The sequence below is a fragment of the Myripristis murdjan genome, chromosome 21 (genome assembly GCF_902150065.1).
Source record: "Myripristis murdjan chromosome 21, fMyrMur1.1, whole genome shotgun sequence".
Lineage (NCBI taxonomy): Eukaryota > Metazoa > Chordata > Actinopteri > Holocentriformes > Holocentridae > Myripristis > Myripristis murdjan.
Genome location: NC_044000.1, coordinates 9034738 through 9051763, shown reverse-complemented (window position 1 = coordinate 9051763; position 17026 = coordinate 9034738). Strand labels below are relative to the sequence as shown.

At 40.8% G+C, this 17026-nt stretch overlaps 1 protein-coding gene across 5 annotated transcripts in view; it reads right to left on the bottom strand.

Annotated features, from left to right (window-relative positions):
• glsb (glutaminase b) overlaps nt 1-17026 on the bottom strand; it is a 44502-nt gene that overhangs the window by 6103 nt on the left and 21373 nt on the right. For 3 of the 5 annotated variants that reach the window (XR_003930279.1, XM_030080687.1, XM_030080686.1), the window contains exons 11-17: nt 16526-16576; nt 15185-15361; nt 13786-13917; nt 12018-12110; nt 1343-1404; nt 867-943; nt 507-570 (exon numbers count right to left, since the gene is read on the bottom strand). Coding sequence is in view for 4 of the 5 variants with exons in the window: in XM_030080687.1 (XP_029936547.1) it covers nt 507-570; nt 867-943; nt 1343-1404; nt 12018-12110; nt 13786-13917; nt 15185-15361; nt 16526-16576 (656 nt within the window). In the remaining variant the exon portion in view is untranslated. Of the gene's footprint in view, nt 1-506; nt 571-866; nt 944-1342; nt 1405-3454; nt 9319-12017; nt 12111-13785; nt 13918-15184; nt 15362-16525; nt 16577-17026 lie in introns of those variants that run through there. The other 2 variants (XM_030080688.1, XM_030080689.1) reach the window with 2 other exon arrangements.

The window sequence follows — 17026 nt, the reverse complement described above, 5'->3', positions numbered from 1 at the left end:
AGGAGGTTTCACTCACTGATTTTCTCTGACAGCAAGAAAGAATTTAAAAAAAAAAAAAAAATCTACACACTACAGATGGAGCTGTATGTTTTGAAAAAAGACAAATGCAGCATTTAAATGGTAGTATATCTGCAACTATTATGCCCATATTTTGGCTCAAAATGAATACTCCATTGTATTGTATAAGCTGTATCGTATACTAGTATTGCCAATTGAGATTTAGATGCTTTAATATTAGCTTGATTCAAATGATGATGAAAATTGGAAAATCAATTTATTTCTCAAAATGTACGTCTATGTATAATAAAATAATAATACATAAAATGTTGATTCCACTACAGGAGAGACTTGATGTTCTCTGCAATTACGTAGAAAAAAAATATTTGGACATTTTCTGGTATCATCAAAAAATCCAGTATTTTGCATCACTAATGTATTCACTGCCTCAAAGGAAAAAACTTGCACTGTAGCTGTGATCATTGTTGCTGAAAAAAACTCAGGCCTACCTGTCTCTGGGCACTGGGTTCACCTTGCAAGCCTCCAGCAGGAAGCGCACCACTTCTGCATGTCCTGCAAGCAAAGCACACGCTGCAATTACATACATGTGCACACAAATAAGCAGCAGTTTATAATATCATACTAGATAGCGCGTGCAGTGTGTATTTGATTGTGACTGACTAAGCTGGAGAAGCACTTGCTCCCTCATGTTTCTTCACTACAGCGTCAAAGCACATCCAGATTTTATGATTCCTACTCATTGTTACTTTTTTATTAATCCTTCTACAGCAGTTTGAATGATATGAGTACGACAATTTTTTATCAATAAAGACTGATTGATGCACCGGTGGAAACAAGGTGCACGGTACCTTCTGCTGCCGCCACATGGAGAGCCGTCCTGGAGTCGTAGTCCCTCTGCTCCATGTCCATGGATGACAGTGCAAACCTACACACACACATAAGACATTTACATACAAGATTTTTGCTTACCAATTATTGGTAATATGGATATTATGACCAAGCAGCTGGAGACAAATACTTAAACGATTAGAACAGCCTGATAACTTCAGAAAAATGCATTCTTACTGCCTTTAAACCCAGGACAAGACAGAACTTAACCCACCACAATATTAAAAATCTCACATCCCATGTTATATATCATGATAGAAATGATACTGCTATAATGTCCAGCCCGACATGAGGAAAAAAAAAAAGGTGAGGAGCGGCAAAATGTCCTGATTTCTGAAGACTGTCCTAAGTTTCTGTCCACAACAGCTTTTGACGGTTTAGGTGTTTAAGCAGGTGTGAGTGTGTGAGCGGTGGTGGTGGTGTGAGGGCGGCTCACCTCCTCAGTGCCGATGCGTCTCCTGTGTAGGCCGCGAACAGGAGGTTGATGACCGACTTGACCTGGAGGGACAGAGAGACACAGGGAGAAAGGTTTGTGGAGGGACCACCGAGTCACAGCTACGCAGTGCTCCTCTTGGGCCGGCTCCAGCAGCTAGGGAGGAAAGCTATCACGATAGAAAATTCAGTGACTATATTACATGAGCGTTGGCATAAAGCAGGGGTTAATGCCTACGTTACTTAAGCTACACATTTCATTTCAAACCAGCGCTGAGGCGAATTCAGTTTCAGTCCAATCGTGAGCACTCCGCTGAACATTTCTGCCTTTTTTGGTCCAAATTTAACTTAAGAAAATCCACTGTCTTGAACTGAAAGAGAATTCACCCCAGACAAAGCTATGCCCACACAAGCATGAGTAAGTCAATTCAATGCATCTTAACTTAGCTAATATGAACATTGTTAACAGAGAGATCCCCGAATCAGTCGAGACTTACCCTGGAACAGGAATGACTCAATTCTTAAGCAAAACTTCAAGGGCAATGCTTGAAATCTTCCAAAGGAAAATTGAAAATGTGAGGATAGTGGGAACAATAAAATATACTCATAGACAAGTATAGTGAATATTATAACCCTACTATACCACGACTAGTGGATAAGCTAAAAGAATTAATTAAAATTAACTAAAAAAGTTAATTGGATGATATTTAATTAATCATAAAGTGTTCTGTTAAATAAACTAAATTGTCCATAAAGTCTGCTGTGTACCTTTACCAACAGCTTCTTCTTTCTAAATTCCTAAAGAAACAAAAGGGACTATTAACTTTCATTAACTTTTTTGGGGGGTTGGCAGGTCAACTTTAGATCAAGGTGTCAAAGTTTGTCAAGTAGACCATTATCTATTTGTGAGCGTTATAAGAACAAGGACAACAACACATCAAAAGAAGAATTTTCACAGCCAATACTTTGTGGCAAAAGTGACCCAGATTCTTTAAAGCTGTATGAGTCACTCAAATAAAGCTCTGCGTTGCAATACCTGATGATCCAGGATTTAGAATCTGGAGCAAAATAAAAAAAAAAAAACACATTCTGTAAAAGATTATGTAGATGAAAAAGGCAATAAACTGCATATACAGAAATGAATGAGGCGGCAAATAAAGAATGATCAAAACCATTAAAGAGCCTCATTTCAGCCAAAATAAAAATGCTTTGCCAAATCAAGGCCCGTTCTCAGTGACAGTTCACTGTGTCAGACAAGCCACTGCCGTTCATCTTCTCGGCTCCACAGCAGAGAAACCATCGCTGCTTCAGAAACGGTAAAACAAGAGGCAGCTACAAGACGTCGCAACCACTTGACAAGAGGCACAGAAACACTTAAGCAGAAGCAAAAGCAAGAAAATCATTATTTCTTGTAGACAGTGAAAGGCAATAATAAAACATGAACAGAAAAAGCAGGTCAGAAAAAAGAGCTTGGATATAAACATACACACACACAAATATAGATAACATTTCTCTGTAACAGAGTAAGATTCATCTGAATGAAAGGGCAAATCTCAAAGGGCTCATTCTTTTCTGGCTGAAATGCATCGCTGTGCAACTGCATCACTGTAGAAAGGTAACATTTTCAGCCACTAGGTGTCAGCAAAATCTACTTTTTCTGCCTGGGTTTCATGTGCCTTTAACATGTGAGGCATGCAGAGAAATGTGTCGGAAACCCTTACAGTACTTCTGCTGGAAAATAATGGTCTTTGTTTATATCCACGCTCTGGGCGGTTAGCATGTAAACAGAAGCTCTAACTGCTACAAAAGGTAGCATGCAAAGCCGACAGCCTCTTCGGTGCAAAGTGTTGCCCCAGTAACTTGCTGTTTGTTTGTTTGTTTGTTTTTTTTTTTCAAGTTCTTTGTATTATTTGTCTTTAGTCTGTTCACTGTACCCTGTATGGGTTGAGGAGGGAATGTCCTGGTGCTCTCATTTGGCTCAAATTTTCTTTCAGATTATTAAGCTTAAGAGTTTTTAAAAGGCAAGCAAAACAAATATCAAAAACCAATGTTTGAACTTCCGTCTAACAGCAGTGGATGTTGTGAAAGAACAGCTATGGCCGTAGAGAATCAGAAGTTGATAGATCATAGTGCTTTATTGGATTTTATACAAGGGACATCAATGCAAAAAATACTTTTTTTTTACACCAACTCAACTGTATTGTTTGCAATTCTGCCACAGCCACACAAATGTAATAATCTGCCTTGAAGAGGAAGACAGTCAATGCCTCAGCACTGGCTTCCTCAGAACTCCTATGTTACAAGCGGACAGGGCAGTTTAGTGTACACAGACTTCACATGTACTACTACATCACATCTGAGCAAACAAATTTAAAACTTGACAAATGTGAGCTTGGAATTGTACAGTTCCATCTGTTTGAGTTGTTTTTTTTGGATGTGGAGCCTTTCACTTTTCATGTCCCGTGTAACAACACTATTCTAACTTCTTTAGTTACCATTTTCATCCCTTTAAAAGATTATATATTTAAAAAAAAAAAAAAAAAATCCCAACTTTCACTACAAATGATGACCTGTTTCTAAAACTACAAATGAGTTCATTTTTGACCAAAACATTAGAGAACCTTACAATTCCAAGAACACAAAATTGTAATGGTAATGATAGGTTTCATTTCTCATAATCACAAAGGATTAAACTAGATGTCTGAAGACATTCAACATAAATACGTACATGTGGTAGGTAATAAAATAACCTTGGATATGGATTACATGAGATTACAAACACAAATCATAGAAAAATATGCATGCAAGATGGAGAATGAGAGTCCAAATGGGAAAAAAACAGACATTTCAACATTAGGAAACATTTCATATATGATATGACAAGCACAAAATCAGAAGATTCAAATGGAAATACTGGTACTGCATTCAAAAACCCCTCTCTTATGAGGTCAATTATATGAGGCAATAGTCACATTTTCAGGAGAGATAGAAGGGTCCGATTACTTCAAGTAATACAACTCATTTGCCCTCATGCAATGCAACATTAACCCGAGCAGAGAAACACTGAGAAAGACTATTACAGCATCACTCATTTCACATCATGCTTGTTAAAGTGTAGAGAAAATGTGTGAAAATATCTGTCATTCTAACTTGCCGAAGCAAAATCAAACAGATCTGGATGATGAGTCCCGTGTGATTACAATAGGGTTAGCCCGGCATGCATTCATCTAAATCTCTGAATACTGGTCTCTAGTCCAGTCTTAGGCCCTACACACACCTGCTATCAACATGCATTGTGGGTGATCTGATCACAAGTGGACAGCTCTAACTACGTTAGTTCACACCTGGCATTCAAACGCATCTCCACCATTTGTGATCGGATCTATCTTCCCAGCTCTGTATGCAAATAAACGTACATTTCTGTTTGTAAAGACCAAATGCATTGTTGTACTTCTCCATGCCTAGTCTGTTGGAAATTAGAAGAGAAGTGTTTTGTGTGTTCTCCATCCACGAGAATCAGCTTGTTGTTTTGTGTTGTACTATGACGCTGCTGGCGCGTGAATGACTGCGTAATTCTGCGTACACAGAGGACGTCAGGTGAATAAACGGCCCTTCAGTGTGGCCCAGGACATATTTGCACACACACTGCTACAATAATGTGGCCATATACAGCCGAGAATGCCCCTGAATGTCGTCTCAGCCATCAGATCTCAATGGATCCCTAATGCATCTTGGGTGTAAATGTTCACTGAAAGCTGTCCACTTGTGATCGGATCACCCAAAATGCATTTCAAAGCCAGGTGTGAACAGGGCCTTACCAACGTGCAGACACTGCAGTCTACATGTGCAAGGGAGACAAAAATTACTCTAGCAGCAAAGAAATAAAGACACGCACAAGGAGAGACGGATTCCCTCGCCTTCCTTTCCAGAGGTGTAAACCACATGACTGACTCCTCTGTCAAAGACCGCAGAGATGAGTCAGCGGAAAACAAAGTGTACACCAGACCAGGGATAGTGCTGCTGCTGTGCGCGGAAGCTTCTCCAGAACAGTTTACTGCCAAAACTCATCTCAAGACCACCAGGATTACACAATCAATTCCAGTAGTTCTAGCAATACGCATACTATCATACACTTAACTAACACAAGCACTCTTCACCTTATCCAGTCAACCACACTTGTCTGGAACGCCTGCTGCAAAATCTCTAGCAGAAAGCAACCAGATCTGTGGCAGAAGTTATTTAACATAACCAATGGACCCATTCAGCTTTTATATAGTGTAGAATGTGGATGAAGTAGAAACCATCAAAGAACTGCATTTTACAACATAACGTTTCCAAGGGCCAGTGAGTCCCTAAGATCAAGCCCATAATGATGACAGAAGCTTTTGAATGCCTTGTACCACAACACAATAATGAGCACAAATCTGCAAACACATAAATACATCGTCGGTAAAATTCTATTTCAAAAGTGATGACATGAAAGCAAAAAAAAAAAAAAAAAAAAAAGTAGACTTCACAAATTAGAGGGAAGGGACCTTCCAAAGCAACAGGTAATTACTGCGTCCCGCAGCCGCTGCTTTGAGCTGAATCAAAACCATTGACAAAGAACACATACAGTGTACACAGCACGTACAGTTTCAACAATGGATTGAATAACTAACAGATCAAACTGCCCCCAATCACAGCAGGGTGACATCTAAGGCATTTTGCTGACATGACATTCATGTGCAAGTATTTGTACAACTTTTTTCTTATGGGAGACAAACTAGAAAATATAATGAAACAAAACATATGAAGTGTATTGTCGATACACATTCTGATCTGCTGTTGAGTATCATCACTCATATACAGGCACACAAACACACACACACACCTAAAAGCGACATACATCTACCTTTATATGCATTCAGAAGTACAGTAACTGCATGAACATATGGGGGAAAAAAAACAGTCCTTCCCTTTGACGATAAGAGTTTGATTATTTATAAATCTTGGAGTAGTGACATTATGAGAACTCTCCCCATCTTGCACCAACAACACTGAATAAGCACTATGAGTATTTCTACAATGATCATACATCTTGGATAATACTGATACACAGTTCTGGATCAGAGGAGTTTGACATGATTTTGATGGTCATCTGATAAGATAGAGCCAAGTTTTCCCAAACACCTACATCCCAAAGCACCATTTTAAAACTTACTAAACTTCCCTTCTTCTCTCTAGGAATTTTCTCTTTATAAGGAAACATTAACAGTGGCTCCAGTACTGATAGGAAGCTTTTTTTTTTGTTTGTTTTGTTTTGTTTCTTAACAAGACTTCATGAATATTGGAACCATTACGTTAAGCATGTCATTTAAACACAGCTCATATATAAAGGAGATTTACTAAAATGATTTGCTGTAAATTCAGCCAGTATTGTTGAAGTGCTTTTTTTTTTGGTTCCAAAAGACAAATCTTGAAAGTTTTCAGTTCTGGTGGATCATGCCAGCAGCATCCATGTCTCACATATGAGTGTGTCACTGTCATCAAACAAGCTTTACTTGGTATACCACCTGCGCAGAATAAATGAAATTACCTCACACACAGTAATCCTTATGATTTTTTTTTCTTTTTTTTTTGGAATGCAGCCTCGGTAAACCCTACAGTCATCAGGTAATATCAGGGAAACAGGAGGACTGTTATGGCTTTTGTACCAATACAAGCTGTGAGGGGTTACAACTGGAATCTGCAGCAACAAGCGCTCTTTGCCCGCATCATTGGAGCAATACTGGGCTTTCTCACAGAAAAAGACGAACATAATGTCTCTAGCCACACACACAAACACACAGACACACACACACGCACAAATAGCTTTCTGTTCAAACTCAACAGCAGCTCAGAATGCTACAGTCAGTTAACCCTGCTGCACTCCAAGAGTGCTGGTAGGTGAAAGAGATTCAAGTCAAACGAGTCTCCAGGAGCAGGGAAAAGCGGCCTGTTGTTTTAGTCGTCTCAACCCGTGAGCCGGTCATTAAAATTGCTAAACTCCTGAGCTTTGGTTGAGCAAACCTTTCTTTGGTTAACTTGTACTAATACCCACGCTATCATCAGATTAAAATGGAAAAATCCGCCCAAATTATGAGCATAGTCCCGGCACAAATACTTCGATAGAAGTTTGGTTTTACGGCAGTTTCCATTTTCAATTCACCTTCAAGACTGGAGTGATAGTGACCCCAACCAACAGCAAAATGACCCAAAATGTGTTAAGGGTTGCTTTTTCCTTTCAAGGTTCAGGATGTAGATTTGAAAAGCAAAATACAGGCATTGTTGTTGGAGACTAAAATTTAAATTTGTATCAACTTTGGAATTCTTTTTTTTTTTTTTTCTTTTTTCCACAATATCCAGATTTTTATATTAGTCAAAACTGATGCACCATAGCTAAGCATATGCACCTAAAAGTACATTTTAACTCCATTTGTTATGTTAGCATTCTGATCTACTGCTTTAAAGCTTTCAATCAACCTCTCACAAATACATGCTATTGTGTGGTTATTTTATTGTGGTCATCCACTACATCCTGTACCTGTTATTATCTTTTCCATGATATGGGTATTAAAGCACATGCAATCAGTTATGGGTCTCAGTGTGAGCCAAGAAATCCCTTCGAGAAACTAACCCTAATGTACAGGGAGCTGAAGCAGAAGTGCACCAAGTCCGTCAACTGGTTTGTTTACCAGCGTCTAGGTGGCTGGTGCATGCTTCCACAGACAGAACAAGTGGAACATGCCTCATAACTCAATAAAGCAACAGATTTCGGTGGAAAATCATCTTGCAGCACCCACAGAAACACAAACAATTACTAAACCTAAACATTTAGTAACCTTTGAGGGAAAATCCTCACCCTGCTTTCAGCCAGCAGATGGCGATATTGCAGCAAGGATCAAAGCAGTGCACTGAGTTTGCTCTGGTTTAATTTATACGAAGCTGGCTCAGTGGTACACATAAAAACAGCCTCAACCATCCTGAAATGCTGATTTTCAATAGATGTGCCTGTTGTATTAATTCAAGTTCTGTGCTGTGCCTTTTTTGTATCAACTGGGTGCCAGCTATTATGGAGTGGTAAGCATAAAAATGTTAAATTAGAAGTTCCACCGACTGAATTTGACTGAAATCAGGCCAAGGAGTAAATATTACTTTACAGTGCAATACAGTTTGTTGTTTGATTATATCAGACAGTCTGCATTGTTGTAGAACCAGAATGAAACAGAGTCAGGCAGGCATGTCGACTTCAGCTCCCTATACTCTATCCTGGTGGTCTGAGGAGTGGGTTTACACATGCATGCACGTTTTCACACGCACACACACAACCCCCTCCCCCCAACAACAGCAGCGAGTTTCAAGTAGACCACCAGTTTTTGATATTCATGTTTTTTTTTTTTTTGTTGTTGTTGTTGTTGTTTTAAATCAGAATACTATATAACATAGGAAAAACAGGACAGCGTGATGGTGAGATGAAACAAAAGCCTAACCACTACGCCGTACATTAGATCCTACGCACTCTAAGGCAACAAGGAGGCGGAGCCTATAGGAGTTCTTATGGAATTCAGAGGAAAAAAAAAAAAAAAAAAAAAAAAAAAAGCAGTAACTCATTTTTAAATCTTTCATTACATAATTACAAAAACAAATTCAAGACCCACCACATAGAAACTGCTTCATAAGCAATAAATAATCCTCTTCATAATTTATATAAATATTTGAGGGTGTAGCAGAAGGGGGCAGATGAGAGGAGAGGTGTTGGTGGTGGTGCGAGTGGTGGGAAGGGGGTGGGGGGGTTGAGTCTCCTTTCTAGTTGCGCTCCCCAACACTTTCCATCCTATAGACTACAGTGGTGGAGCTGTCCTGGTGCGACTCAGTGGGGGACACCTTTTTCCAAAGAGGGGCTTTCAGAGCTAGCTCTTGTTGAAGACTCTCGTAATCCATGGGTCCAAAGGTGTGCTGCTGTTTCAATTGACACGAATAACAAATTAGTTTTCTCTGCTGCATGTGTGTGTCAGTGTGTGTGTGTGTGTGTCTACTGTGTGGGTTCATCGGTGGCTGATGGGTGGCTCTATCTACTACTCTATGTGTGGGTGGATGCTTCATTGCCCCTATGAATTGTTTTGTGAGCTTAGAATTATACGATTCTGTCTTCTGTCTTCTTTGGGCTTGTTAATGACACGGAGAGCTGCTATTCACTGTGTGATATTTTGACTGTGAAATGAGGGTTCCTCTGCTTACGGAGCCAATATGTACCAGAATGCACATGAGCCTCTAATGCCCACTGGCCAAATACTTGCAAAACCCACCGAACCTGTGGGGTCGGACGGCTCTGTGTACAAAAATCTTTGATCAAAAAAACAAAAAAAACGACAAATTGTATTTGACCAATTTTATGGACAATGCACATGCCTTCACGAGAGCAGTGGTGGTCGGGCGAGCTAGAGAATAATGAAGAGAGGGAGTGGCTGTAGTGAGAAGAAACACCTCCATGGGAAAGCATCGCATTGCCAGAGTCTGTGTGAATGCAGCCTCTTTTCTATGGCCGTATACTCTGGCTCAAATAAACATGGCTGACTATCCGAGTGAGCCAAAACACTGTAAGATGTATTCTCGTCCATAAAATCCTCTGCACTCATATTTTGGGATGGGATGCCATTTTCGCTGTTGGAGGCGTAGCAAAGAGAAGAACGAAGTTTGGTTTTTGACCGGCATCTAACGCACGCCTCCTGGCTACCCAGAGGCAGAGACTAGAGAGCCCAGCTGAACTTGCCAATAGTTCTTCCTTGACACCGACTATGCCACTGTACGTGTTAAATGATGACACTGGTGCCGGAAAAAAAAAAAAAAAAAACAGATTTTGCAGCTGTGACACAGAGACATGGTGAACATCAGCAACAGCTGCCGGCATTTACACACTATATCCCTGATTCAAATCGATAGAAATAAGGTTGACAATCGATGGAGTGATCCTTTGAGGCGCCTTCACACTCACATTTCACCCCAAGATGATTTGCTCCCAGGTCCTGTTGTTTTATTTGCTCACCTGCAGATGACTTACACCCATCCTAGGCTCAGAGAAAGTGCCGTCACACTTCCTATTTTACATCTGGATTGAAGAGTCACATTTTTTTTTTTAGGAATTTCTCAAGTATTTCTATGTTTCTGAGAACAGGGTAAGGGGCTAACGCTGTTATCCCTGGATAATATCAGTTTATTCGCTGTTACAGTAATGTCTGCTGTTTCAGATCCAGCCAACACCCCTGTTGTTTTCACACTACATTTTTGCCATGGAGAAAACAAATTGCTTCTCAAGCAGGGTTGAATTTGCACAGAGGTGAAAATTTCCATCCTGCGCTGAATGTGATACTGCCTCTGTACTAACCTCAGTGTCACCCCAGGTTAACCCTAACCCCAGGAAAATGTGAGTGTAAAAGCGCATTTATATTTCATCAATCTGCGACTGTCAATGCATTCCAGGAGTTCTTCCCACCACCTGCATCGTCCGAGTTTCTACTTCATTTGGTGACGTCCTACATTTCCCTCAATGACTTTGGGCAACGCCCCTAGAGGATGGGCGTGAATTTGCTTTATTCAGCTGTTGAGGTGAGGTGAGTGATAATAATAGCGTAGCAATGTGAACATTTTTTTAGTCAGGAAAAAGTCAGACGCATCCCTTACTCAAAACATAATGTCTTGTGGCTGCATTTAATTATTATCTGTTGAAAAGACTGTGGAGAAATTGGCATCTGTGGGAATAAGAAAAATACACCACCACAAGAAAATGGGACCAGAAAAGCAAAGTGCATCACCATCACCAAAACTGTTCTTTTAAACAGTATTAAAGTATCATTTGGGTGGATTTTTCCTTTTAACATTTACAGAAATTTGACTCCAACCACACAGAAACCCATTTCAAGAGCTACCAAAACATCAGATGGAAGATTATAATTCTAAGCCCACAATTTGTCACCCTAATGGCGTGTGTTTGTCCTGTGATGTGTTGAATAAGTTGCAATCAGTTTACTTTGATACTCAGACAAACTATATAGTGTTTTACGTGGTTTAAGCTGCCACAGCTTCTCGTTTAGCTTCATGACCCCTCTACTGGTTTTAAGGCATAACAGATAAGCTGTCTACTGGGCAATATCCACCCATCTTAAAGATGTTTACACCAGATAAAAATGTACAGTATGGCTGGACACCCTGACAGCTGAGCTCCATAAGCATTTGAACTCTGATCCACTGTTGACAGTGCAGCCTGAGAGGGGGGAGGGAGCAGGCAAGGGCTGCCTTTCTTCACCTGCCCATCTGTTGGGTTTGAAAATAAATAAGCACAGATCGTGTGGACACTGTTTTATTAGCCACACAGGCATCATGTGCCATTTCACAAGCAGGGCATGGTGTCACAACTACCCAAGAGTACACTTATGGAGCTCACTGTCTATGTTCTCAACAAACACCAACAAAACAGACAGCGCAGAGCGCTGTTTAACCTCTACAGAGCCGTCATATCTGACCTACAACCTCAGCATCACCTAAAGCCTCCAGCAGCACCTTTTGGAGAGAAGGTGCACTGGTTACTGAAGTGATGAGAGAGGCATGTGTTCTGTGTTTCTCTTGGCATTCTCTTCATGACAACAAGGCGTTGGCATGCTTACCCGCTGGTCCCCGCCCTCCCTGCGAGGATCGTGCTTCTTGGCAAAGTGCCGCAGATTGTCATAGTTGTGGAAGTTGAAAAGCTCCACAAGGTCCTGGGGGGAAAAAAGACAGTCATGACACACATGAACATGACAAATACAGAAACAACAGAAATGATTTTCCTCATGACATGATATGGAATGCTGTGTCTGATTTGGTAGTTTATTCATTCGTTCCAAGCTGCTTATCCTAATTAGGGTCGCATGTGCTGAAACGTATCCCAACGCTCACTGGCCGGACGGTGTAGAAACACCTCAGAGAGGTCGCTAGTCCACAGCAGTGCTGTTGTTCATTCTCACATAAAAAATGCCAACAGTCCTGTACATTTCCACACAGTGTTTACTGAGCAATAGCCACTTGGCTTGGCCTCCACATAATCATTAATCTGGCATCATTTACTCATTAAACAGATTTGGCCTCTCCAAAAGAATGTCACCCTCGTAAAATTAGTAGCTCAAGGACAATAGTGCCCAAGCTCATTGCATTAATGACTTTGTTTTTAATGGAGTTGTCTTTCTTGTTTGTGTACAATCTCTTTGTTAGAAGGCCCAGCTCTTACTCAGATTAAAAAGGATAAACCTGCCACAGAAGACCAGAGCCAGAAATTGGAGGCTTTTTACTCTTCTTGCTGTTGCACAGGATATAAATACATGACTTATATTATAATTTGCCCTGTAAAGCCCTTTGGGACAAATTCGTAATTTGTGATTCTGGGCTATACAAATAAATAAAATTGAATTGAATTGAAATTAAGGAGGAACTACACATGTAAGGAAAAATGAGTTAAAACAGCTGCTACAAGAGCTTATTTTAAATTTGCCAGGTCATAGTTGCATGCCCATTATTAAAAGGTTAGAGTAAACAATATCGAATAGGTCATTTGTATTTAAGGAGAGGAGACGCGGTGACAATTGAAAATTTATTCATCATGAGCCATGTGTTCAACCTTGTCCAATAGACTCCAATGACTGCTATTTTAAGCTCATTTTCCTATGTGAATGACTAGAAAAAATTTGAAGAACCTTTCCAGTAATGCTGATGAGGCATAATGTTGGACAGTGAGCTATGAAACAATAGTGGCAACAAAAATCAGTGCTGTCCAAAAGGTAAGGACACATGACCACCTTGTCTTGGGTTTGATTTCCACACCCCCAAAATCTGTAAGAAAGGTGCTACACTCCATGTTCCATCAAGGTGGACTTTTAGCACTGAATATTAAACATATGATGCAAGCAAAAATACAGCCCCTGCCATTGATTGTTCTATCAAGAGAACATTTGGCTACAAACTAACTAGACAAACGCACTATTCGTCTCTGTTCATGACTGCATGTCATGTCGCAGTTGATCGCCATTACTCTATGTAAAATCAGTTTCTTGCTTTCTAATGTCTTCACTCTCATTTCTGACACCTGTATGTCTCTTTTCAAACAATGCAAGTTACATCACAGCAGCGCAGTAGTAAATCATGGAAACAATGATGGCTTCGACACCTTCCATGTTTACTGTTAAGGTCACTGTTCTCGGCATGTGGTGGAAACACAGACACACAAATGCTTATGGTACTTGTTTTGCCGCTGGAACCCTCTTCCAAGAGCAAAATCCAGGAACTCTGGCCCACAACTTGCTGGTGCCACCATAACTCATGCACTTGAGAACGTCTGCTGTGTGGGAGTAGACTGGACATGCACTGACATGCTTTGTAGATGCAGGAAATTCTAGTACATACCGTGCAGAACTGGATTCCTCTGACGGAGTTGCCCATCTTGTCGAGCGGAGGCGACCAGCACATAATACCCATCACGTTGGGCACAACCAGCAGGATCCCACCTGCCACCCCAGACTTGGCTGGTAAACCCACCTGCAAAATGGAAAACAGATTATTATGTACAAGCAGATCCAGAGACAAAAATGAGGAAGTGGGCCAAGCATGAGAATATCTTTCTGCGGTTATGAAGTATCCTGATTAAATCTTTGCATCATACCATGCAAAAACACACACCTCAACAACATGCAACGTGACACAACATGAGTTATAGTGCCACTAATTAAAATAGCATTTCTGTCACTTATTGGACAGTCTGAGAGCCTTATGGAAACTGAATGAGATTTACAAGACACAACAAAAAAAAAAGGGTTAGGGTTAGCCCTAATGTCCTGGCATTTTCTGAACAGTTCATTCATATTTTCCATAGGGATTTTTGGACTGGAGGAGGCTACCATGGCAGACAAAAGGTCCTCATATAGCTTCTATGCAGACAAACTATGACATACCCAAATTTAAATAATGTTTTGTTTTTATGTTTCTAATATTTAATATAATAGCTGTGTGTATGCTAAGGTAGTATCCATTAATTTTTTTAACCAATATTTTTGCCACTGTGATATCAAACTTGGCAAGACAACATAAATAAAGTTGAACTGTACTAAGTGGCTGAACATAACAAGCAGTTTGTTTATTATGCCTGAGCGGTGGTGCACAGCCTGAGCAAACTAATCAGCTGAGTGCAGAGGTCGATAATGTTTCGCACAATTGGATAAACCCCAGATTTACAACTGTCCCCATTTTCTCTGGCCTTTTATTTGGTCCTGCAGAGTCCAGGCTTGTGGATCAATGGCAACTGGTAGTCAACTAGATCACAGCAGACCTGAGCTGCCTTTGCAAATAATCCTTCGCATTTGTTTTAAGCTGCTTTGCATTGCAGGTGTATGGGTGTTTAAAACACATGGGGCAATGCTGCAAAGTTTAGACTATCACAACAAAGTGTGTTAAAGTCAACTTAGTGTACATTCATGTGATTGACATATTATAGACAATGGCATGTCCCTGTATTGTGCCAGTTTGATAAAATTAAAGTCAAAACAATTTGCAAACGCTGTTTCCCAGATATAAAATACATATTTCTTTCTACTTAATACTATGTTGGTGTTCAAGGGAACTGGTGTAGGTCAGCAAATAATATTTTCAAGGAATTATTTTGCCAGTATTCACTGCTTGAAATGTGCAGATCGATATGCAGCAAGCTGTTTCAAGCCAATTAGTAGCTGGTCCTCGAGGAAACAAGACCTCTCCACAGCTACAGGACGGTGCCATGCAGCAAACGTTTGAGACGGGGCATTCAACTTACATGGAAGGCGAACTGGCCTGAGAAGTCGTACATGCCACAGGAGTGCATGAGGCTCAGGGTGTTCCTCACTGCCTCAGGACTCAGCACACGCTCGCCCGTGATTGGACAGAAACCGCCATTAGCCAGGGTGGCTGCCATGACGCTGGCGCTCTCGCAGGTCACCTCGATGGAACACAGCTGATAAAAAAAAAAAAAAAAAAAATGAAAACAGCAATTTTTATCACTCTTCTGTAACAACATTTTCCCCTCAATACAGTTCGCTGCCTAAAAGCTGCACTTCACAATTTGGCCTATTAGTGGCTCCAACTGACAGCAAGAGGTAACTGAAACTTTTCATTTTATTACAGTATTGAAAATCCCAGTTTCATACCACAATATACTGCTCAGCCCTGGTTTGGACTTCGCTTTCACGTTTTGATTTGATTTTTCTGTGTGGAAATGTTGGCAAAAAGAGCAAATCTACAGCCTCTGGCTCAGCACTGACGGGACACTTTGATTTTGCAGCCTCACAATGTGATATAAGCTGATAAGGCAGATGTATTTTTACCACAAAATCTTGCCTAGTGCAACTTTAATGTAGCTAGGGAGAGAGAGGTGAATGTCACTGGTGTTATTAAACACAGCAGGGGGGAGGTGGGGTGGGGGCTGGGGGCGTTGAGGGGGGGTGGGGGTACTGTGACACACATACTGGTATATACTGTGTTAACGACACAGAGAAGCTCAGCGGTCAGGGGCATGAAACCAATTTGTCACATGGAGTTTAGACACAAGTGTGTGATAACAGCCAGACGCCTTGTCCATTTATGGAACAGTGACATCAGTGTAGTTATCTGCTTGCACCCACCCACCCACACACACACACACATACACACACACACCCACCCACCCACCCACACACAAACCCACCCACACAGCTGGCAGCGAGGCACCTGTCCCATGTCACAGCCACCAGAAGCAGAAAAAGAGCTGCGAGGCGGAAGGTCGAGTGTGACATAAGGAAGGTGAGAATGCCAGAGGGGCAACAAAAAAAAAATACAGAAATAATAAACGCATGTGCAAGCCAGACAGCGGGAATGTATAGGGAATTAAACTAACTGCACAGCACAGAAAGAAGAGGGACAGCAAAATGCAGTGTTTATACAAAGTGAGATGGCGATGGAAATGAAATGGATGCAATGTAGAAAGGCAGGAACATGACCTGGCAAGTGGACAGCCTAGTCTGGAATGTGGGGACGTGACAGACAACACAAGAAAAGCAGCGGCAAAGCGAGGAAACGATATTCTGTGTTAAAAATGGATGAAGTTGGAAAGCAGAAGCCGGTGATCACTTTCTGCACTCACTTGAAAGTAGAAGTCCAGGATGGAGGTCATGTCCGTCCCCTCAGGGAAACACTGCAGAGGAACAGAAAAGAGGGGAAAATTAGATCATAAATAAACAGTCAATCAATCATCTGAATAAACGACACAGTAAAGTACACTTGCCCTACATGTTGTATCACAAGAAAGTCTATTGTAATGCAACTTTGTGCAGCTCTTTCCACTAATGCAGAGGTTGTGACCTTTTCCCTGCACCTCTTGTGTAAGTTTTACATACCCGACGAAAAAAAAAACAAAAAAAGTGAAAAAAGTGAAAATGAGACAGAGAGAGCGACAGGAAATGAGTGAGACAGAGAAAGAGGGAATAGTGTCCTACATTTTAAACAGTGGTAACTTGTGTATGTCAAAAGGTCAAATGTTATGATTCAAGTTTCGATTTCATTTTGACCAAATTAGACCCATGGGTAATATATATTTTATCCACTTCTGTGCCAAAAGTGCTTTTGTTAGGGAAAACAGCAGTGA